At 55.0% G+C, this 24,006-nt stretch overlaps 1 protein-coding gene across 1 annotated transcript in view; it reads right to left on the minus strand.

The window, feature by feature from the left end:
* Positions 1-24,006, minus strand: part of ARHGAP23 (Rho GTPase activating protein 23) — a 74,515-nt gene that overhangs the window by 2,724 nt on the left and 47,785 nt on the right. Inside the window, exons 13-24 of the mRNA XM_032428479.1 lie at positions 22,895-22,956; positions 22,509-22,639; positions 21,786-21,907; positions 21,269-21,424; positions 17,468-17,546; positions 15,548-15,621; positions 15,188-15,277; positions 14,091-14,216; positions 6,694-6,735; positions 6,046-6,142; positions 3,916-3,947; positions 22-234 (exon numbers count right to left, since the gene is read on the minus strand). Of these exons, the coding sequence (XP_032284370.1) occupies positions 22-234; positions 3,916-3,947; positions 6,046-6,142; positions 6,694-6,735; positions 14,091-14,216; positions 15,188-15,277; positions 15,548-15,621; positions 17,468-17,546; positions 21,269-21,424; positions 21,786-21,907; positions 22,509-22,639; positions 22,895-22,956 (1,224 nt within the window). The remainder of the gene's footprint in view (positions 1-21; positions 235-3,915; positions 3,948-6,045; positions 6,143-6,693; positions 6,736-14,090; positions 14,217-15,187; positions 15,278-15,547; positions 15,622-17,467; positions 17,547-21,268; positions 21,425-21,785; positions 21,908-22,508; positions 22,640-22,894; positions 22,957-24,006) is intronic.

Genomic DNA, 24,006 nt, shown 5'->3' on the forward strand with positions numbered 1-24,006 from the left:
GGCGGCGGCGGCGGCGGCGGCGGCGCCCGGCAGCGGCCCCTGCGGCTGGTCCCGCGCCCCCGGCGCCGGCGCCCCCGCCTCGGGCTTGTGCGCCTCCTGCTCCGAGTCGTCGTCGGTGCTGCTGCCCAGCCCCCGCGCCTCCCGCCGCTTCTTCCGCTTGCGGTTGACCGCCGAGATGAAGGAGATCGCCAGCATCTCCCGGGCGTACGGCTCCTTCTTGGGGGCCCACGAGCCCTGCGCGGGAGACAGGCCGAATGCAGGAGGCGCCCCCGCACCGCGGCCCCGCCGCTCCTCCCCGACGGCTGTGCCCGCGGCAGCGTCACCACCCACCCGGTCCCCACCGGCGAGCCGGCCAACCCCGCAGCCCCCTCGGCACCCGCTCTGGCCTCAATCCAGAGACTCTCGGCTCTTTCCTGTGAGCTGGGCGCCGGTCCCTCACCTCCGCCCACCTTCCACTCCATTCCCCATGCCCAGCGCTAGCGAAAGCCTTTTAGACATGGCTCTGGTGATAAGAGTCTCTCAACAGGGAATACACTTGACAGTTTGAACCCATTGCACCTAGACTGTCCCGGGTGATAACCACCAGATCCTGGCGGGGACCTCCCTCTGACCGCAGCTTCTACCCCTTCCATCTCCACTCACCCCCACCCGGGAAACCTGCCTTTCCACCCACTCCGTATGTATGGGCCTCTCCAGGGCAATAGGCCCAAGTTCACTTCCCTTTCCCACTGCAGCCCGCGGGCGGGTGTTTCAGCCAATCCACCAGCGCGCCACCCACAATCCGCATCCCCACATCAATGCAGCCGTCAGCTCTGCCGCCAGGAGTGGCCACACGATCCTGCACAATCCGATGGTCTGGATGGATGCTGCTCCCAAACACTGATTTCCAACCCCACACTGGGCTCCTTCCTGCCCCGTTCTCACTGCTCAGCCCTGTGGGTGTTTTCTTGTCCTAGCCTTCCCGGATGCCCCAGCAGAGCCCACGCTGCCCATCACCAGCCAACACCAAACTACCCCTTGAACTCCAGAACTCTTCTTCCAACCGCAAGACCCTCTCAAGCAAGGTTTCTGCAGGCACCCGAAATTCACCTATCTGCAACTGCACTATGCCCCCATGCCCTGCCCCAAACCACCTGCATGCACGTTCCCCATCTTAAGGTGATTCTCTGCCTCCTCCCTCTCCCCTGCTTCTTCTCAATGCCCCCGAAGTGACTCGCAAAGCCAGCCCATCCTCACCATCGTCTTTTCAGGCCCTCACACAGCCTTTTCTGGGCCTTTCTGCCCTCTCCTGATAGGACTCCCTGCCTCCACCTTTGCCTTACCCCAGTCCCTCCTCCCCTAGAGCAATCAGTCCTTCTAAGACTAGGTGTGAATCTGATCACCTCCAGATTCTGCAGGGCCCTCCACCCCCACCAGGATGAAGCTCAGACACAGGGCCCTTCACAATCTGGTCCCAACTTTCCCAGCCTACGGCCCTCCCTACCCCAACCCCAACCCAGCCTGCACTCCAGCCAGACTCACCTGCATTTTAACACTGGCAGCCCTTAGCCACCGCCCCCCAGCCCACCCTATGTGCTGAGTGTGCTCTAAATCCTACTAGGCCCAGCTGAAACCTGGCAGCCTCCATGCGGCCGCCTCCCAGCCCTCGCCTCGCCCTTTGAAAACCCAGCTGCACCTGCTCTTCTCCCATCAGGATAGGTCTGTTTCCACGTCATCTGCATCACTTGAGCTCCTTGAGAGCAAGGTCTGTGGCTTATTTGTGTTTGCATCCATGACCCCTAGCTCCATGCCTGGCACATAACAGGTGCTCAATAAATGTTAAGTGAAGGGCACATGGGTGAATGCAGTCCCCTCAACACAGGAAGCCCTGCGGCAGCAGAGGCTGAAACTGCTCCCCCTGCTGGGCTGGAACGGCCTGCCCTGTGACCCCTCCTCACAGGCCACCTCCTGGTTCAGCCACAGCGTAATACTGAATGGAGACCCAGAGAAGCCTCGCGTGGCCCCTGCAATCTACATACTCTCTCCCACATCAGCTAGTTCTGAGAAAGGTGATGCACGTCAGGGAGTCAGGATTCAGAGGCACGTGGCTCCCAGGCCGTGGCTGGCAACACGGCTCCCGAAGGCAATCCCTGGAGTTGTGCAATATGGGGGCTCTGCTGTGATCTTCCCGAGGCACAGGGTGGCCAGTGCCACTTTCTCGTCTGGCCAATGCTCTCGGAGAGACTTGAGAGGCCACTAGGACCATCTGATCGAATTATCCTCTCCTCCTGCTAGTTACAGAAGCAGTGAGGTCATGATGGTCCCTTCCAGGAATGCAGAGGTCAGTACGTGCACAGAAAGGTCAAGGGGTCAGCCCAGGAGAGGCTATGGGAAGCCAGGAGGCTAGCAGGAGCAATGGGTGGAAGTAACATGGAGCTAGGTGCAGGTCACTGTAATGAACTTGCTCCCTGTCACAGCAATCTTCTGATGGAGTGAGCTCCCTGCCCCACAGGTGTGCAGTCAGAGGTTCTATGGAGAGGTTGCAGGGACCTCTGTCCCAGACTAAAGCAGCCTTCTTTCTTTCTGCCCAGTACACTCTTCTTCTTCTTTTTTTTTTTTTGAGAGAGAGAGCGAGCGTGCAGGTAGGGAGGGGAGGGGCAGAGGGAGAGGGAGAGAGAGAATCCCAAGCAGGCTCCACGCCCAGCGCAGAGCCCACCACGCGGCTCTATCTGACGACCCCGAGATCATGACCTGAGCCGAAATCAAGAGTTGGACACTTCATCGACTGGGCCCCCCAGGCGCCCCGCACCCCCACTATATTCTTCTGATATATAATGAGCATCTACTTGGTGTCGGGCACACTGGGCTCACGGGGACCTGGCCAGTGCTTGGAGACCCAGACCGAAATGAGTCCAGTTCGATCACCAATGTTTAGTGATTTCACCCACTACTACAGACAGAATTGTGTCCCCCTCCCGAAGCCATCTGCTGAAGCAAGCCGGGACCCCCATGTATTTGGAGATGGGGCCTTCGGCGGGTAATGCAGTCATGGCCTGATGGTGGCATTGGTGTTCTTACACAAAGAGACACCAGAGAGCTGGTGCTGTTGCTGTCTGTCTCTGCTCTATGAGGACAGAGCGAGAAGGCAGCCATCCACAAGACAGGAAGAGAGCTCTCAGCAGAAACTGACCATGCTGACATCTAGCCTCGAGAACTGTGAAGAAATAGATGTCTGTTGTGTAAGCCACCCAGTATGTGGCATTTAGTTACGGCAGCCCGAGCTGACTAAGACAACCCCCTCGGCCATCCAGCTCTAAGAGTTGGGCAGCCGTGCTCGCCTAATGGCTCTGTCCCAGAAGGCAGGCTCTGGAGCAGCCAGGACTAGCTGGCTGTGAGAGCTGGTTCAAAGAACCAGCTTTGGTTTCATTGATTTTCTCGATTGTTTTCAATTCATTGATTGATGCTCTTGTCTTTATTCTTTCCTTCCTTCTGCTTGCTTTGGGCTCTCCAAAAAGCATAGTTATCGTAGCAGATGTATCTGGCCGTTCCCATATCCCCATAAATGGGGATAAATATCAGGCCTCATTTATGGATGAGGAAGCTGAGGTTCACAAAGAGATTAAGCAACTTGCCCGATGTCCCGAAGCTACTGAGTGGTGGAGCCAGGACTCAGTCCCAGGACTGTGTGTGCTTCTGACCACTGGGCACGCTGCCCCCCGGGCGCCTAACTCCCAAGCCAGATCCTTCTCTTCCCCCAGACACCTCCCGAAGCACTGCCAAGGTGAGTAGCTTCTCTGCTGACCTCATACACACACTCCTTCCCACCCGCCTTCCCAGTGACCAGCAACCTTCCTCAGGGCCACGGGCACTTCTCCCAATTCCCTTGACCAAAAAGCAAAGAGCAGGCTGGCCTGCCAGAATGGCTTTGGCACTCACCTTGGACTTGGCTGAACTGCAGGTGGTGGAATCTGTTGGGGAGAGCGAGAAAGAAAAATGAAAGTTAAATTGGGACAGGGGGAGGCTGTCTTGTGAACACGATTCCCTCTCCTCGGAGGCTTCAGAAACCAGGGAGTTCAGACACCTGAGATCTCCCCAGGCCCTGGGAGTGTGAAGGGCTTCTGATGCCATTTCCTGTGGGACAGGGATGGAGCGGCTAATGATGTCAATCACCTCTTCCTTTTGAGGCGGGAAGTGACATCAGGCTGCCAGTCCCTAGACCCTCGTTTGCCAGGGTCAAGGGCAAGCGGTGGGGGGTGGGGGAGCTTTTCTTTGGGCCTAGTTCCTCTCCCCTCCCCTCCTGTCCCTGTTACTCTGAAGCACTGGAGAGAAAATGCCAAATATCAGATGCAGTCCACAGAAACCACAATGAAACACAGCAAATCACAGATGCTCTGAAGGAATGGAGACCACACAGTGCATAGACAGGTGGGGGCCCTACATCTACCTCTAGCCCACCCCAACTCCAGGACAGGAGGAAGACGACGGGCCCTGTGTAGGATGGAGTACAGGGGCAGACAGCAGGTGGGCGGGACACAGGAGGTAGAGTGGGCTGGTGATTTGGGCCTTGCTAAGCTCCAGCTCCAGACTCCAGCTCAATCTGCCCTGATGGGGCAAGGCCCCTGTTTATTACCAGAGTTATGAAGAAGAATAAAAATTTTACATCCGTGGGACTTGGGTCCCACTCCCTTAATATCATTGGGGTGGAGAAGGAACCAGAAACCAATCCCGGCAGGGTCTTCTCCAGGCTGATCTAAGGACCTCCCGGGGTCTGATGGGGCAGTGCGTGGGCACAGTTAATCCACACTCTCTGGCAAGCAAGTGAGTCCTCCTCCCCAGCCCTCCCCTGCACACAGTGAGAAGAGCAGATGGCTGACCACACAGTGAGACACACAGGGCAGGGGTGCGGCAGCAGGTGATTAGAAGAAACGGGGGGCTCCTCTCTGCCACCCCCTCCCACCTTGTCCTCTGGCCCCCTCCTCAGCCTGCCTCTGGGAACTAGGGGTGCTGTGGAATGCCTCCGTCAGAGACAGGAGCAGTCAAAATACTAAGGGGAGCTCCTCCATGGGGCAGGCCAAGTTAGTGCCGTGAGCCAAGAAGGGACTGCTCTGGGCTACTCTGTTCGAGGCTCTACGCCCAGAAACAGGACTAAGGGGCTGAGTGACCAGGGGCTCTGGTCTCAGACGCGGGAAGAGCCAGCCCTCGGAGGCAACTGAGGCAGGAGCTGCAGCTGTAGAGGGGCTTCTGGGGGTGACGTCACCCGTGTCTAGACAGGCTGGGTCCTCCTTACAGCCAAGCCTCCTCCTGTCCGGATAACCCGAAGTGGCCGGGCTCGGCACAGAGAGAAGGCCAGAGTTTGGGGACTGTGGGGGGCAACCTGTGGTGCCCAGACTTCCTGGCAAGGGGATAGGATCTGCCTCCAACAAACCTCCTTCCTCCTGAGAAGGGGCTTTCGGATGGGAGGGTTAGGGTGGGGGTAAGCTGTTAACAAGCGTGGGGAGCTGGTATGTCACATCGAGGTGCTCACAGCCCGGGACCTTTCTGCCTGCCCCTCGGGCCTGCCCAGCCTTCTTATAATCACCCGCCACTGTTAGTGACCGAGGCCGCAATGCCACACTGTACCCTTTAAATCTCCAACAGGTCCGCTGGAGGAGGGGAAGGAGAAGAGAGGGGCAGGGTCCAGGGGCGGGAGGAGAGCACAGGGAAAAGAGAGAGGAGGGTGGAGGGGTGCAAGGAGAAAAGGAAGAAAAATTAAAAAGAGGAAATATGCCCAGAAGGACACAGCCCGTGAGAAATAAAAAGCTCAGGAAGGAAACCAGTGAAGGAGGGCGAACAAAGCCCCTACCCAGCCCCGGGGTCCGCTGAGCAGACAAGGAGGCGGGTGCACAGGCAAGCCGGACCTCCCTAGAGCGGAGAAGGCCCTGCCACAGCCCAGTCTTGGTGGTGGGGGGCAGGGAAGGGCCCCACTGGGGCAGAGCAGGGAAGCTGGGCATCTGGCCAGGCATCTGGGACCCTGGGGAATGCGGATCCCACCCCCACCCCCCCCCCCTCCCCAGCCCCTGCACTCACCTGAACCTGGGTCACCAGGGGGCACTGTCCTGCCAATGTTAGGCAGGAGGTACTCAATGTTGGGCACTGACTGAGGCTCCTTGTCATCCACAGGAGTCTGCAAACAGGAGGAGGGTCAGCCAGCATGCCCTCAGATGGCCAGACTGTGGATCCCGCAAACTGGGGTAACCTGAAGGCAGGGCCCATGACTCCTCCAGCAGACAGGGCTCACCAGGGCAGCTGCTGTCTCTCTCTTAAGTCAGGCACTCTTGAGGGCAGGTCCCACATGTCCCCCATTAGACTATTTTGTGCCTTCTCCAACACCTTGATTGAACCCCCAAAGGCTGGAGCTCCTCCCTCAGCTGAAGGCAGGAGCTGTGTCTCCCCCATCAGGCTGGACCTTCCTAAGACCTGTATCCTCCAGATAAGACTTGGACTCAGTTTCTCCCCCCTTAGACTGGGGGCTCATGAAGGCAAGGATTGTGTCTCCCATTAGATTAGAGGCTCCTGAGGAGAGGCTCTATGTTTCCTCCATCAGACTGGGAAGCCCCAAAGACAGGGACCTTCCCCCTGCTTGAGTCTTGCTGCCTGCCCCCTCCCAGCCCCCAGCCTGGGAGGAGGGCCCACCTCAGCTCAGACCCACCCCCGCCCTCCCTCTGCATCACTTACTCTCTCTCCCTTGTCCTCATCATCGCTGAAGAACCAGTCTGACTGCAGAGGAGACAAAAGGAAGTGAACTCAGTGTGGAAAGGGGCTGAGGGAAGACAGAGACACAGCCTCCTGACCTGCATAGTCCAGAAGACCCCACTCAGACGCCAGATGGAGCGGGGCAGGAGCGGGCACCAGGAGGTGAGGGTCCCCCCTCTTTTCAACAACCCCCATCTGCACCTGGCTACTAGAAGTCCCCAAGGGAGGTTGATGAATCCCAGGACCCAACTCCACAGGCTATGAGAAACCCGTGGGGAGAGAAAGGACTGGATCCCAGTGTGGGAGGGAAACGCAGCCTGGACTGGGAGGGGGCTGAGGACTGATGGAGGGCCAGCTCAGGGACAGCTTCTAGGCCTGTCTGTCACTAGACTCTGTACAGGGTGCATCACGGTGGCTCTCTCCCAACCGCAGGCCAGAAGCGGGAGGGTGGGGGTGGGGGGCAGCAGCGCCATCTAGTGCCGGCTGGGGCGACTGCAGGGAGAAGGCCAGTCGTGGCTGCCAAAGCTGTGTACCCCTCCCCAGCCCTGGGCACCACACTGCCCTGGGGCGGGACCCCCTCCCCTGGCCAGGAAAGAGAAGTGCCTGGAGGGAAGTGTTAGGAGGTTCCCCGAGGGGCAGGCAGGCAAGGGTTTTCACATAAATGTCAAACAGGATAGAAAATAAAGTAAAAACCCCACTCTTAAATACATTTTGTGAAATTTGAGAATCTTGAAGATAAAACCCTGAAAGTTTTCTGAAAAACAAAAACAGATTGCTTGCAAATGAGCAAGTATCAGCTGTAACTAGAACTTTCGGCAGCAGCAGACACAAGAAGACAATATTTTCACTGTATTGCTGGACTACAAACACAAGAATTTGGAACCTAGGATTTTATACCCTGCTAAACTCTCACTTTTGAGTGTGAACTACAACTATTCTAAGACATCAAAAAGCTTACTGCACAAAGACTCTCTTAATTGTGTACATGAGCTCATAAAGAAATGACTCCAGGGTGGAGCAACAGGCTCTGAGAAGTAAGGATGGATAGTAGCGTAGAAAAGTCCATTGTCGACCCAAGCAAGGATACTCACACACATATACAAACACACACAAAGTATCTCCACGACGCCGTGGATTTCGAACACAGAGGGAGAAACCTCTCTGCGTATGAGTGAGAATACACAAGGTACTTGGCTTTTAGATGTGGTGGAAGGAAGACAATGGATATTGATGAGTTTAGAAATTGTCAGTGAAAATGAAACGTAAGTATGGGCTGTTATAATTGTATGATTAAACACAGTATGGACTTTATAAATTGTGTAATTTTCACATCAGGAAAATAAAAGTCAGTTCATCCAAAGCAAGGTAGGACAGACTGAAGAGAGATAAAATGAAAATGGGGTAAAGAGAAAACGACATTTAAGATAGCAGAGATAAGCCCTAATAGTACAGAAATTAGAATCAAGCAAATGAGCTAAGCTCACTGATTGAAAATTAAAACACACAGAGGGGTGCCTGGGTGGCTCGGTCGGTTAAGCGTCTGTCTTCGGCTCAGGTCATGATCTCAGGATCCTGGGATCGAACCCCATGTGGGGCTCCCTGCTTAGCGGGGAGCCTGCTTCTCCCTCTCTCTCTGCTGTTCCCCCCTGTGCTCTCTCGCTCTGTCTCTCAAATAAATAAATAAAATCTTAAAAAAATAAAAATTAAAAAAAAACATGCAGCATATTTGGGGCGCCTGGCTGGTTCAGTTGGTAGACTGTGCAACTCTTGATCTTGGGGTCATGAGTTCAAGCCCCACGTTGGGCATGGAGATTACTTAATAAAATAAAATACCGTTTGTTTAAAAAAAAAAAAATAAGCAGAGAGAAAGTTGGTTTGGAAGGACACATATTAACCTATTAGAGTGGGTCATTATGGGGGGGCAGAGTGGGTAGGAATGAATGGGGGAACAAGGAGACTTGCAGGTTGATTATGACCGTGTGCCATGAACCTCAGTTATTATTCATCACAATCAGGCATATTATTAATCCAAATAAGTAGCACAGAAGAGAAACAAGAAAGAAAAGAGAGAATAAGAAATAATGCAAGATCTAGGGGTGCCTGGGTGGCTCAGTCGGTTAAGCATTAACCTGCCTTCAGCTTGGATCCTGGGATTGAGCCCCGCATCGGGCTCCCTGCTCAGCAGGGAGTCTGCTTCTCTCTCTTTCTCTCTCCCTCTGCCCCTCCCAACTCCTACGCGCATGCGTTCATGCACATGCGAGCTCTCTCTCTCCATCTCTCTCAAATAAAGAAATAAAATCTTAAAAAAATAATGCAATGGGGCGCCTGGGTGGCTCAGTCGTTGGGCATCTGCCTTCGGCTCAGGTCATGATCCCAGGGTCCTAGGATCGAGCCCCGCATCGGGCTCCCTGCTCGGCGGGAAGCCTGCTTCTCCCTCTCCCGCTCCCCCTGCTTGTGTACCCTCTCTGGCTGTCTCTCTCTCTGTCAAATAAATAAAAATAAAATCTTTAAAAAAATAATAATAATGCAAGATCTAAAGTCAGTCTTCTCAGGCTCAAGTTCACCTCAGGTAAATGATCTCTCTGAGTCTATTTACTTATCTGTAAAATGGACATAATAGGAGTATCTACTTCTAGAATTGTGGTGAGAATTAACATGAAATCCCGTATGGCTATTATAAAAAAGACTAGAAATACCGAGTGTTGGAGAGGATGTGGGAGAAAAGGGAACCTTCACACACAGTTGGTGCGAATGTAAAATGGCTTAGCCACTATGGAGTTAAAAACAGAACAACCCTAGGATCCAGCAATTCCACTTCTGGGTATTTATCTGAAGGAAAAAAAAAAAAACACCAACAAGAAAAGATATCTGCACCCTGACGTTCATTGCAGCACATTATTTACAATAGCCAAGATATGGAAGTGACCTGAGTGTCTATCAGTGGAGTAATGGATAAAGAAGATGTGGTATGTATATGAAATGGAATACTCCTCAGCCATAAAAAGAAGGAAATCTTGCCATTTGCGACCACACGGGTGGACCTCGAGGGCACTATGCTAAATGAAATAAGTCAGACAGAGAAAGACAAATACCGTATACTCTCCACTTACACGTGGAATCTAAAACAAACAGACAAACAAAATCCAAGCTCATAGGTAGAGAGAACAGGTTGGTGGTTGCCAGGAGTGGGGGGAGGACCAAGGGGATGAAGGGGGTCAAAAGGTACAAACTTCCAATTATAAAATAAATAAGTCATGGGGATGTAGTATAGAGCATGATGACTATAGTTAATAACACTGTATTGTGTACTTGGAAGTTACTAAGAGAATAAATCTTTAAAATTCTCGGGCTCCTGGGTGGCTCAGTTGGTTAAGCCACTGCCTTTGGCTCAGGTCATGATCCCAGGGTCCCGGGATAGAGTCCCACATCGGGCTCCCTGCTCGGCGGGGAGTCTTCTTCTCCCTCTGACCCTCCCCCCTCTCATGCTCTCTCTCTCTCTCTCCCCTTCTCTCTCTCTCAAATAAATAAATAAAATCTTAAAAAAAAATTCTCATCGGGGCGCCTGGGTGGCTCAGTCCATTAAACGTCTGACTCTTGATTTCTGCTCAGGTCAGGATCCCAGGGTCCTGGGATTGAGCCCCACTGTCAGGGTCTGCACTCAGGGGAGTCTGCTTGAGATTCTCTCTCTGTCTTCCCCTCTGCCCCTCCCCCTGCTCTCTCTCACTTTCTTTCTCTAAAATAAATAAACAAATCTTAAAAAGAATTCTCATTACAAGAAAAACAATTGTAATTATGCACGGTGATGGGTGGTAACTAGACTTATAGTGCTGATCATTTCACAACATATACAAATATCGAATCATTCTGTTGTACACCTGAAACTAATATAATGTTACATGTCAATTATAACTCCATTAAAAATAAATATTTTTTTTGTGTGAGAGAGAGAGAGAGCACGCGTGTGAGCAGGAGAGGGAAGGGGCAGAGGGAGAGAATGTCAAGCACACTCCACACCCAGTGTGGAGCCCAGCACGGGGCTCCATCTCACGACCGCGAGATCACGACCTGAACCAGAATCAAGTGGGATGCTTAACCGCCTGAGCCACCCAGGTGCCCTCCTCCATTTAAATTTTTAAAAAATAACGCAATACGGTATGTAAAGCACTCAGTACAACGTATTGTTAGTGTGTAATAGATGTTAGCTGTAATTACGAAAAGGTGCGGTTCCCAGAGACGGGCTGAGGACAGGAGCCCTGAGGAGCCAGTCTTTAACTCGGTTTGAGAGTGCCCGAAAGTGCTGTGGGAGCCCAGAAGTGTGAAGGAAGCTCTGGGGAGCCCCGAGTTCTCGGGAGGAATGCACGCTAGCTGGTGCACATCCAGTTCCCTCTGCCTGCCACGCTTTCTCCTGCCTCTGCCTGGCCAAATTCCTTGAGGCCTTTGACGACACTTCAGGGAGCCCCTGACTAGGGTCCCAACCCTACACCTCGGGCAGGGTCAGCTCCTTCCACGGGGCTTCCCTGACCAGAGCCCAGAAAATGAAGTGAGGTCTTCACTGGGCAGTGCCCCTTCCGAGCAGGGCCTGGCTTCCGTTCACCTCCGGGGCCCAGCACGCGCCTCGGCCCCTGGCGTGGAGTGAGGTCAGTCGTCCGCCACCACTAATCCACACAGCACGTCCGAGCTGCTCGGTGGCATCCGAGGGCCTTCGTGGCTATTAGCTCACGGAAGCCTCGCAACTACTTCGTGAGGTAATAAGCATTGCTGTTCTCTCTGCTCTGCAGACGAGAGCGTCAGTCACTTGGCCAAGGCCACACAGCCAGCAAGGAGCAGAGGCCGTGGTGAACTCGGGCAGGCCGGCTCCAGAGCCAGAGCCCTGAGCCCCCTGCCCCAGTGCTTCTGAGCCTCGGTGAGTCTGCCCCCCGCCCCCGGCCGCGGGGCATCCGGCAAAGTCTGCAGACATTTGCATGTGTCGCAACTGGAGGGATGCTCCTGGCTTCTAGCCAGAGATGCCAACCATCCTCCGATGCACAGGACAACCCCCCACGAAGAATTATCTGGCCCCAAAGGTCACTAGTGCTGTGGTGGAGAACTCCCAGCGTGCAGCGAGTAGGAATCACGGCGTTTGCCAGGTGAATCAAGGAACGAATGCCTTGAGGCGGTCTTGGTTTGGGTTTCAGGTGGCTTAGTGAACGTGGCCATGAGCTGGCTGGCGACTTGCCACCGGGAGGCTGAACACCTGGGTCTGTGCACCTGCACTCCACCACGATCGTGCTGTGTGACCCGGGGCACGTCGCTGCCTCTCTCCACACCCATTTCCGCCCTCTGTACCACGCAAGGATGGGTCTCGGGGCCTCACGGCCCCTTCCAGCTCTACTGTCTGAGAGTTCCACAGGGGACAGGAGCCCCCAGTAGGGAGGCCAGGTGACGGCTGCGGCTGGAAATCCAGCAGGAGGTCATGTCACCCACGACTTTCAACCATCCACTGACTGGCCACAGGCTCCCAGCCAGAGTCGGAGCGCTCTCTGCCAAAGTCCTATCCTGCCTGGGCTCGTGACTACGCTGACTCTGGACTAGACGGACACCGGCAAACTTGGGTGGGTGGACTCCAGGGGACTGCAGAGGGGGTAGCTCATTCCCTTGACAACTGTCCAGGCTGATTATGTTCAAGTGCCAAGGACGCAGAGAATGGAGAGGCTCTAGCTCCATGGGTGCCCAGGAATGAATCCGTGAGTGTCAAAGCCCAGATGGGTAGAACCTCAAAAGCAACTCATTCATTTATTCATTCATTCATTCAACAAACCCTGAGTGTTCACTATGTGCCAGGCACTAGGCTGGACGCTGGGAATACTCCTATGAAGGAGACAGATATATTCCTCCTCCTGCCACCCCCTCTTGAGGGCCTAGGGGAGGGCAAGTGGACACACTTTGGGCCTCCCTTCTCCCAGAGGCTGCTCTTCCTGACACCCTAGCTGACCACAGGCCTCGGGCTTCCGGGGGCTTCTCTAGGAGCCATGGAGCCAGCCTCCCCTTTCTTCCGCACCGGCCCCCTCCCAAAGCACACACTCATGGGGGCTCCAGGGGCTACCTGTTGGGTTGGGGAGATGAACTTTTCCAAGGGAGATAAGCTGCCCTAGACTGAGGCCCCATCGGGATCCCTGACACTGCCCCGCGGCCTGGGCTTCCCTCACAGCTCTGGAGGGGTGGTCCAGTGTTAGCACGAGAACAGGCTTCGATATTCCCTCCTGAGGCTCAGAGCCCTGACCACCCAGTAAAGGAAGGAAATAAGCACGCAGGGCCATTCAGCATGACCAAAGTCTACCCCACCGTCTCACCTGGCCAGTCAAGTCAGCTCTAGGATGGACCCAGGAGTCCACCCTCCCAGCAGGGGCAGAGGAAAGCACAAACTTTGGTCAGACAAGGCTGGCCTACAATCCTGGGGCTGTCACTTATTAGCTATGTGACTTCGAGCAAGTCCCTTTCCTCTCTGAGCACCAGTTTCTTCATCTGTAAGATGGAAGTAGCATGACCTGGTTGCCCTTCCCTAAAGCATCTGTGACATTGCGGAGGCCAAGGACCCCGTTCCCCTAGCCAGCTGCCAATCTTATTTCTCCTGGCAGGACGGGGTCCATTCCATTTACAGGCCATAGGGAGATTTGGAAATGGAAAATCTAGGATTTCAAAAAACATCCCTGAGTGCCCCAGAAGGGGGCGGTGCTGTCCTGGGTTTGGCTCCAGAGGACCAAGGCCTCCTGCGCCCTCTGTTGGCTGCTCTAGGTTCTCATCCCATCATGGACAGTCAGTAGAATCCTTAGAAACCCGGGGCTGGAGGTGCCTCCAGGCAGCCCTGAGAAGTGAGGAGACCAGCCCAAGACGTAGGGAGCACGAGTGCAGGATCCGCCTCAGCCCTTGCTCTGCCCTGCCCCTCTCCCCTCCCCTCCCCTGGGCATCACCATTTGCTCCCCGAAGCCTCAGTGGGGCCGGCAAGGCAGAGCTCTGCCCCCACCCCCTACACCTGTCTGCCTGTTCCTGCCAGGACACTTCTCCTGGGGGCCCCTTTCTGAAGGTGCCCCTGCATCCACCCCTTGGCTCTCCAACCCAGCAGCATCTTCCCTGACCTTCCTCCGCCCTCTGACCCTCACACATATCTTGGAAGCTCAAGGGCTTCCTGATTTTCCCGCTGGGGACAAAACATTCTAGAAAGACAGGGATTCTAGGATCCATTCCTGTTTGGTAAGGAAATGCAGCCCATTGCTTCTGAAGGGCATTCACCATCCCAGGAGCATTTGCTTAAGCTGCCTCCTCCTTCCCTGAGCACATCCACCCAGGCGCGCAGGAGCGAGATGCCCAGGGGCACATGGCCACAGCCCGGCGTGGCTGCTTACGTGCTGGATCAGCGTCTCCACGATCTTATAGCGGTCCGGCATGTGGGTCACCATGTCTGCCATGTTGTCCTCAGACGTCCTCACCAGCGTCGGCCCGAAGACCAGGGCCAGGTTCCTGGGCTCCATCTGGGCCAGGGAGGAGAGCAGGTCAGCGTTCACACCCCCTGAGCTCTGACCTCCAGTCCCCCAGGCCTCCCTCACTGTGGCCCCTCAGGCCCGAGGCCCAACCACATCCCGAGCTGTGCCTGGCTTATGGGATGGACACCTCCTTGCTGGGCCTGGAGATGCCTGGTAAGTACAGCACAGGCCAGATTTCAGCCTTCCTCATCCCCAAGCCTGGCAGCCTAGGGCAGTGCCCAACCTGCTCACCCATACTGTGCTAACAGTGAGAGATCCCAGAATAGGGACCTGCTGGAGGTTCTAAGGGTATTTTAAAACTGGGAGAATTCCTATAGCTCCATTTATTTTCCCTGCTGCAGAACCAGAAGATATAGAGGCTTGATTAGAAAAATGCAATGCGGGGCACCTGGCTGGCTCAGTCTGTAGAGTATGTGACTCTTGATCTTGGGGTTGTGAGCTCGAGCCCCATGTTGGGTATAGAGATTACTTAAAATCTTTTTAAAAAGAAAAGAAAAATGTGGGCGCCTGGGTGGCTCAGTCATTAAGCATCTGCCTTCGGCTCAGGTCATGATCCTGGGGTCCTGGGATCGAGCCCCACATCGGGCTCCCTGCTCAGTAGGGAGTCTGCTTCTCCCTCTCCCTCTCCCCCTGCTTGTGTTCCTATTCTCACTATCTCTCTCTCTCTGTCAAATAAATAAATAAAATCTTAAAAAAAAGAAAAGAAAAGAAAAGAAAAATGCAATGCAAGGGATTCGAGCTAGATCCAAGGATAGATTTCCATCCTCTGGGAGGCCCTCAGAAACTCAGGAGATGGCTCTCCAGGGGAGAAGCACAGAGGGGTGGGGTGGGGACAGAATGACCTCTGAGGAGGGTGTGCCTAGAGGGCCTTGGGATTATCTGACCTGGAGGAGCTTAGAGTATGCTGAAAGGACCCTATGTGCTTCCTTCCCCCACACTCCACGCCAGCATCCCCCCACCTTGTTTTTCTCCGAGTGGTCAGCAATGGTCTTCAGATGGCCCACGAGGAATTTGAGCGTTTCATAGTAGTGTCCTGGGAGATCCCGGATCTGGGTAGCAGTGAGAAGGGGCATAGGGCTGTGATGGCTGCCCCACCTTCCCACCACACCCCACAGGGGTTCCCATTGCCATATCTCGGGGGTCTGGAAGCCACCCTCTAACCAGCCCTGTTGGATAGATGGAGAAACTGAAGCCCAGAGAGGAGAAGGGCCTCTTCAAGGTCACAGAAGGAATTGGTGGCATTGGACTCCAGGCCTCGCAGGGCAGTGGTGCTCTCCCAACCTCGTCTGCCTTCTGCCTAAGGGTGTCTGTCTCCTTACCAGCTTCCGGAGCGTCTTCATCCGCTCCCTTGAGTCTTCGATGCGATTGGCCTCAATGAAGTCGTTGTATTTGTCTAGAACACAGTGAAGACTCTTTAGAGAGGCGGGAGGTGGTCCCTTTTCCCACTCTCGGGGTGGGCTGCTTCCAAGCTGAGGAGGCCCAGGCTGTTCCAGTTCGGGGGGGTGGGGGGGAGATCTGTGGCCTTGTGTCCACATGATCAAATCCACTACAGCGACACTCAGGCGTGCACCTGACTTGAGGTAGCCCAGGTGTGTTTGTTTGGGAAGAAATAAGATCTGAGCTGCATGTTGATACTGGAAGAGGGGTTCTTGCCCCAGCATCTGGGACAAGAACATCACAAGGTCAGAAGAGAAGGTTACCTAGAAAGAGGGAGGGGCCTTTCAGCCTCCAGATGCCCACCCCACCTGGGTCAAGAGGCCCCCAACTCCCTTCAGAAGAAGCCCAAGGGGAACTTTAAAAAAATGGAACATGGTAAGTTTATTCTAAAATTCATCTGATCAATAAATGCATATGGATAGCTGAGGATATTTTGTACAGGAAGAATGACGAGGGAGGACGTGCCCTATCAGATACAGAAATGGACTAAAACCATAGCCCGCCACAGTGGTGTGGGACTCACGGGGAGAGCTAACCAAGGATGAGGACACAGAAAGGAGGGGAAGAGGCCACATGGATGTTTACTACGTGACAAAAGCAGTATTTGAAATCAGCGGGGAAGAATGCAGGTGTCAATAAATGTCCCTGGGACAACTAGCTATCTTGTTGGAGGAACAAAAATCCATTTCCAGCTCACATAATATGCAAACAAATTTAATTGCATTACAGAGCCAAAAGTAAAAGTCATTAAAATATTGGGAAAAACAAGAAAATATCTTCACAATCATGAGGCCTTCCTCAATGTGAGATGCAGAATCCATTGAAGACCAACAGCTTTGACTACACTTAAAATAATTGTTTCCAGTTCCTTAATATGCAAAGTTCATAGGCAAATGACAGAGCAGGAACAAACTACTGCCAAAACTAACAAAGGGTTAATACCTATACTATACAAGAGCTTATGTCCTACAAATCAATACCAAAAAAGACAACCCAATAGGAAAATGGGCACACAGTCGAACAGGAAATGAGAGGAAACAGAAAAGGCCAATAAATTAATGAAAAGATAGTGAATTTCCCTAGTAACGAAAGAAACAAAAATGAAAACAGTAATGAGATGACATTTCTCTTCCAATTAACAAAAATGTGAAGTATTGATGACATCCAGGGTTGATGGGAGTGCGCAGAAGCAAAGTCCCTCCTAGGCTGTTGGCAAGAGTGTGAAGTAGGGCCTTCTTCTCAGAGGGCAACTTGACATTAACTTCCAAAAATGGCGACCAGGACTTTGACCTAGAAATGCTCCGTCTAGGAATCTACCTCGAGGACACTGATCCAGGCATGCAGGGACACATTAGGGAAAGTCGTTGCAACCATTTTTTGTAAGAGCAAAAATCGAACACAGCCTAAATACCCATCCATAGGGGAGTGATTAGCTGGGCTCTGGAGCCAGCTGCCAGGGCCGAAGGCTGGCTCCGACACTTACAACCTGGGTGACCTTGGGCAAATCACTTCATCTTCGTTTCCTCGTCTGTACAGTGGAGATACAGGACCTCGTGGGGTTGTTGGAGGGAGCAGTGCTTGGCACGTAGCCGGTGCTCAGAAAGTGCTAGGATAACCTCTGGGGACAGGGACCTCTGAGCTTTCTTTACTTGTATCTATACGATGTGACAAGCACATGTTTCTCTTGCATTGAAACAAAACCCCAAAGAGTAAAGCCAAAAAACCCAATTTAAAAAACGATCGGAGTGCAGCATAGACAGGCGTCCCTCCTCCTCCCATTCCCACTGCCACCTGCTACTTACCATCGGTGAAAAGAGGCTCAGGAAGCTTTCGGAAGAAGGACTTGAGCAGGCTGCTGATCACATTGAGGTCTTGCCAGCGCTGGGGAGAAGGCAAGGACATCAGGCCCCAGGCAGGTCCAGCGGGGCGCCCACGTCTCCATGCTAGTCCAGCCCCAGAGTCCAGTCCAGCCCAGCCCAGCCCAGGCCCTCCCTGGGGTACACTCACAGCTCCGCCCAGACCAGGGATCTCTGGGCTAAGAAGACTCATCAGGGTGGTGGCGGCAGAACAGTCTCCAGCTGGGTCCTGGCCCCTTGACCAACTGGCCCAACCCCCTCCCTGCTCCAGCAAGCCCAGCGGGCTCTGACATTTGCCTACCCCCAGAAAGTACCAGCTACCTTCTTTAGTGCCAGCACTGTGGGACAGAAGTGAGCAAAACCTCCTTGGTGATTGGACCTCTTTGGGCCTTATAGCGCCCCCTCCTGCCTCCCAGGGCTCCCCACTTAGCAGAGAGTCATCCTTGGACACCCCCCTCTCCTTATGCATGACACAGCAGTCGCTCACACCTGGCACGCTCCTGTCTCCGGCCTTTTGCACTTGCCGATTCCCTCCACTACAACTTTCCTCCCCTGCCTTCACAGGCCTGGCTCCTCACCCTGCCCAAATGTCACTGCTTCCGGGAGGCCTTCCCTGACAGTCCCAGCTAACACAGCCAGCGCCGCCACCGCCACCGCCCTGTCACCTGTGCAGCAGCCCTGACTTTGTTTCCTTCATGGCACTTGCCACACTTGGTCACTGTTGTATGCATTTGTCCGCTCGTCCCTGCCTATCTGTCTGGCGGGCCTGCAGCTCCCTGAGGAGCAGGGATCCTGTCTGCCGCGTGCCCCACTGTGCTCCTACCACCTGGCGAGCTCAGTTAGCCCGGCACTTCAATGGTCTAAATCAGTAGTTCTCCCCAGGAGCAGAATCACCACTCCCCCTCCCCAGGGACATTTGGTGATATTCTAGAACCACGTTGGTTTCCACAACTGCAGGGGGTGCCACTGGCATCCAGCGGGTAGGGTCCGGGGATGCCTTTAAACTTTCTCTGATGCACAGGACAACTTCCCACGACCAAGAACTATTCTGCCCAAAGTGTCAAGATTGAGAAACCCTGTTCTAAATAAATGGGTTGTTGAACGCAAGAACGAATGAAGCATGGCCGGGGCGTTGCCCCCTCTGACCACCAGGGGGCACCACGACCCTGCACAAAGTCAAGGGTAACAGCCTTGACAGGAACGGCTCTGAGTAACTCAGGCCCACAGCACAAGGTAAGGCTCTCCACAAAGACATACAGCTCCACAACATACAGGCTCTGTCCAGTGGGTCCACAGCTTAATGCCACACCATCCCACAAACAATACCCTCCCCTCAGGCTCAGGGGGAGTTACAGTCACCCTGCCCACAATACTTAACTGAGTGGCTCAGTTGGTTAAGCATCTGCCTTCGGCTCAGGTCATGATCCCAGGGTCCTGGGCATCAGGCTCCCTGATCAGCGGGGAGTCTGTTTCTCCCTCTGCCCCTTCCCCCTGCTCATGCTTTCTCACTCTCTCTCAAATAAATAAATAAATACAATCTTTTTTAAAAATTAAAAAAAAAAAAAATTAACTTCCAGCAGTCCCCACGACAAAGGACAGAACTGATGTCTGAGACAAAACTACACACCCAACACACTCGGCATGCCCACATTCTGGGCCCTGACTTGGGCCAGCTGCCCCCCCAGCTCCGGCCATGCTTCTTTCCTGGCTAAGGCCCAGCGAATGTGCTTCAGTGCATACCCACCCCTTCCCACTGCAGCTCCTGCCCACCTGCCCCATCACTTCCTGGCCCGAGGCGTGGGCTCTTCTCATCTCCCAGCTGCCAAACCCAAGGCTTCTGGACCACTCCCATGTGCACGGATCTGCCCCTCATCCCCAGCCTTACCTGCACCCTCTCCTCTGTCCCACGCGGAGCCTGGCCTTTCACTCCTGCTGCCCACCCTCTGCCCATCTAGCAGCTCCCTCCATCGTCCCACTCTGTGCCCCAGCATGACCACACCCATCCTCCAGTCAGCTCTTGGGCAGTGCCAATTGTACCATCACCCCAAATCCAGCGGGGCCCCTACCTGATACATCCTCCCTCTCCAGCCCTACTCCCCAGTTTCTGCCAGAGACACATCATCAGCCCCCAGCTCAAATGTGGGCTCTTTCCTGCCCCCCCTTCCTCCCTCTCCTGTGGCCAACTCCTAGAGCTGCTCCCAACCTCCTTATTCCCCTGGGACCACCACGTCCTCCTGGCCCCTTGCACTTCCCACATATCAGCAATTCTCCCGTAGATGCCCGCTCTGGGCCCCCCTCATTCATATCCATCAGGCATAAGCTAGAGCAGACCCCACTCTCATTTATGCCTCCCCAGCTGAAGAACAAGGGAAATCTCCCTATTGTCTACTGGATCAAGGTCAAAGGCTTCAGTGGAGCCATCAAAAGCCCTCTGCCTCCTGCCCTGGGCTTCACCCTCCCCACCGCCAAGCCCAGGAAGGAGGCAGGAGGTGGGTCTGTTCTCTCCCGACACTCAGACCCTCCTCTGGGATTTTGGAAAATGCCATCATTCCCAGCCGGGACTGCCTTCTTGTCCACCTGCCCCCTCCCATTCATCCTTCAAAGATTCCAACACTCAAGTTTCCCACCTGCTCCAGCCCTCAACATCTTCTCCTTCCTCATCACACAGTCTGGTCCCTGGTGAGAGATCAGCCTTTTCTCTTGGCTACTATCCCGCATGTCATGCCTCCCCATTTCCTCCCCAGGGGCAGGAAGACTGTCATGTATCACATAAAGCTTCACAATATGGGACTCATGGGACTTCATTGCCCAGATCTGCGGTTTTCCAAAATATCTTTCTCAGCAGAGCCCCTTTCGTCAAACATGAAAACCCAATATGAAAATATGACATTAAAAAAACAAACAAACAAACAAACAGAACAAAGCAGATTAGTCTAGTTCAAGCAATGATGGGGGCTCCTGACCTGTTCCCGGCCTCCCACCGCTCCTCTGGGGAACACAGTTTGAGAAACATTGGCCCTGCTGCAAATACTTCTGTTATTTTTTCTTTTTCACACTGAAATACGTTTTTGGCTTTTTTCCGGCTTCACTGAGCCATAACTGACATATCACCTGCTGCGAGCTCTTAAGTGTGGCTGTCAGATTCCTTCCCCAACCGGCTTTGTCCCACCCGACCAGCCCCTCCTGACCCCGGCTGCAACGACGCAAAGTGCTGGCTGCCCCACAAAATGCCCCATGCCCCCCTCTAAGCCAGGGGTCCGCAAACCACAGCCCGGAGCTCAAGTCCAGCCAGCGGCCTGGTTTCGTATGGCCCTGGGGCTAAGAAGGGTTTTTATGTGTTTAAAGGGCTGTGAAGAAGAAGGAGGAGGAGGAGGAAGAGACCGCGTGGTGACCAAAGCCTAAAGCGTTCACCACCTGGCCCTTTACAGAGAAGGTGAGCTGGCTGCTGGCGACCCTTCAGAGCCTGCACCTTTGCCCCGGCCATTCCCTCAGCCTGGGATGTCCCTACCCGTCTTTCACGGGCACTTAGTGAACGCTGTTCGTCCTCAAGGCCCCCGAAACTATCACCTGCGAGCCTCGGCCTCAGGGCTGCCCGGCCATGAGCGTGTCTCTATCCGGCTTGCCGGGGCAGGTCTGCCTCGCCCATCTCGGGGCCCTGGCTCACTGCCAGACACATCGCAGGGTCCGATGACCACAAGAGACACACACACCACCTTGCCCCCCCCGCCCCTCCCCCACCGCACCCACCTCATCCTGCAGGTTGATGTCACCGGGCCCACGGTTGAGCTGCTCCTGCAGGCTGGACACCACTGCATTGTTGCCTGGCACTCGGTAAATGCCCGTGGATTCCAGCCCCCGTGCCTCCACAATGCGACAGCACGCGGCCACGATCAGGGGGACCCGCTGGGGACACAGGCAGGGCAGGCACGTTAGGAAGGCGAAGGGCAGGAACTCCCCCCAGTGGGCCAGAAGAGGCAGGAAGGCCAAGACCAGAGCCGCGCAAGCCCAGAGCTGCTGGGAGCCCCGTGCGGGACGGCCTCCAGTCTGGGGGCTAGACAGAACACCAGAGCCTCGCCCAGCTGCAGGCCAGCGATTCTGGGTTCTGCCTCAGCTCTGCTGTTCCCTCCCTGGGCGCTCCTCCACCCCTCCTACCACTGCGTCTACAAGCTGAGATGGAGCGCTGGTTCCAGAGTCCCTCAGCTCTGGCCCTCTGCGCCTTGGGCTCCCCCGTTCCCCGCGCGCTCCGGAGTATGGCGCGACTCACCTGGTTCTCTATGGCCGGCTGGCACTCCTCCAGCCGGACCCCAAAAGCCCTAGGGGCTGCCTTCTTGTTCTTCTTGATGATGTTGATGCCCCAGGGGGTTTTGGGAGGGGCAGCACTGTCATCTGGGGTGGGGAAAGGCAGACAAAGCCAGGGTGAGCCCGGGGGGCCTGGGGAGGGGCAGCAACCACACTTGGCCACACACACTCACCCATGTTTGGACATATGGGGACTCCATCAGAGAAGCTACTGGAATGCTGAGCGCTGATGGAAAATTATATCCTGAGGGAAGATCTAAGACATGAGGGTGTGTGGTCCTGAGGACACAGGCCACAGAGGAACGTAAGGACTTCTATGTGGTCTCAAGGGCTAAAACAACAAGGTGGGAGCCCTAGATTCTGGTACAACCAAAGAAAGAACTTTCTAGTAGCCCAAAGTGTATAAAGATGGAAAAGGCTGCCTCCAGAGAGGATGAGCCCCCTGCTCCTGAAGAGATACGAGCAGAGACTTGGAGGCTACCCAGCTGGGATGTCATGGAGGGAAATCAGGTTCCAGGCCCTTCCAGCCCTGAGACGCTGAGAGTCCCCAGACCCTCACAGGCACCCACCCCCCCCCAACACACACACATGCCCTCGGCTCCCATGCAGACCCACAGGGCTGACCCCCACCGTCCCACATGCACACGCACACACACACACATTACCCCCTTAGCAGCCACCTTCCTACCCTTGCTCCCTGCGGGCTGGTCCTGAGTCCTGAGGCCACGTGCAGTACTCTGTTTGAGGAACTCAGACTTGAGGCCCCCCAGGCCACGAGAGATTTTGGGGGAGGAATCAGCTTTGGGCCCAGAGCTATGGCTGTGTAGGAAAAGGGGGAGAGGAGAAGTCTTCATCTGGGGTGACCCAACATGCCACCTGCCCTAGCCTCCTACCACTCTGGACCTCCCTCTCCATCCCTGAAGCAATGGGTTCGATGCCCCTGCCACCCTGCCTGCCCCCAGCAGAGGGTGACTCAGGGGCTGCCCTCAGGCCTAGAGGTGGGCCAGGAGGATGGCCTCTGTCTGGAGTGCCCCTACCCCCTGGCCAGGACTGTTTAGGAGAGGCGGGCCTCACCTTACTTTGCGATAATCATTAAGCTTCTTGCTGATCAGAGCTTGGTTGGCACAGCCGGGGTCCTGGAGGAGAGGAAAGAAAAAATAGACCCTATCAGTGCCCACAGCCAGCCAACTCAGGTCTCATCCCTGGCCCCAGCCTCCGCTTTGCCTCCCCTCTCTCCTCCATCTGTCAGCTGGAGGGCTCACACCCTGGAGCGAGAAAGACCAGGGCTGGACTCCCGAGCGCCCCCTCACCAGCTGTGTGACCTAGACCCACTAGCCTCTCTGAGCCTCAGTCTCTTCCATAGTAGCAAAGGAGATAATATGGCAACCTCGGGGTTGGGGTGCAGAATTACGCATGTAGCACTGATCGCATTCCTGGCAAGACACAGAGGAGGTGCCCCATGACGGGCAGCTACTGCAATAACGAAGGTCACTTGGGACCCCCCTGACTATGCCCTGCTGGGGACAGCCCAGCCAGGCCCCCCAGAGCAGGGGCCACAGATTCCAGGTACTTTCCTCCCCACAGTAAGGAAGGACAATGTTCTGAGGAGAGCGGAGCCTGGTTCAGCAAGAGGACGGGTCTCCCCTCAGTGAGAGGGTCTGTGGCCCAGGGGCTCTGTACTAGGGCCCCTCTCCCCATGGCCCGAGCAGGTGCACACGGGGACCAGCGCCCAGGCCCACCATCCTCGGGCAGAGACCAGCCCCCGAGCCCAGGACCCCCACGTGAAATCCGGGCAGGTGTGCTGACGCACCACTGTGCAGGCACCTGGCCAAGGGGGAGGGGGGCGGCGGACACCCCAGCCCAGGCTCCTGGTGTGCAGGTGCAGCTGCCCAAGAGGGGGCGCCATTTAAAAATTACCCTGAAATCCCTGCCAAAGCCTCTGGCTCAACCCAGTGCAGCCTGCTGCCAAAGGCCAATCCTCTTGGCCTCCTCCCAAGGTCAATGTGTTCGTGCCCCGCTGACAGGCCAGCCCTGTCAGCAGTGCCAGCCACAGCTCTGGCCCCGGGGCACCTCCTTCTGTAACACCCTCCAGAAGAAACCCCTGCTTCCTGAACCCCAACCTGAGGTTGGCCTGGAGCTGACCTCTCTGTGCCAGAGCCCGCCCAAGGCAGTAATAATAATAATTA

The sequence above is a fragment of the Phoca vitulina genome, unplaced genomic scaffold (genome assembly GCF_004348235.1).
Source record: "Phoca vitulina isolate PV1807 unplaced genomic scaffold, GSC_HSeal_1.0 scaffold40, whole genome shotgun sequence".
Taxonomy (NCBI): domain Eukaryota; kingdom Metazoa; phylum Chordata; class Mammalia; order Carnivora; family Phocidae; genus Phoca; species Phoca vitulina.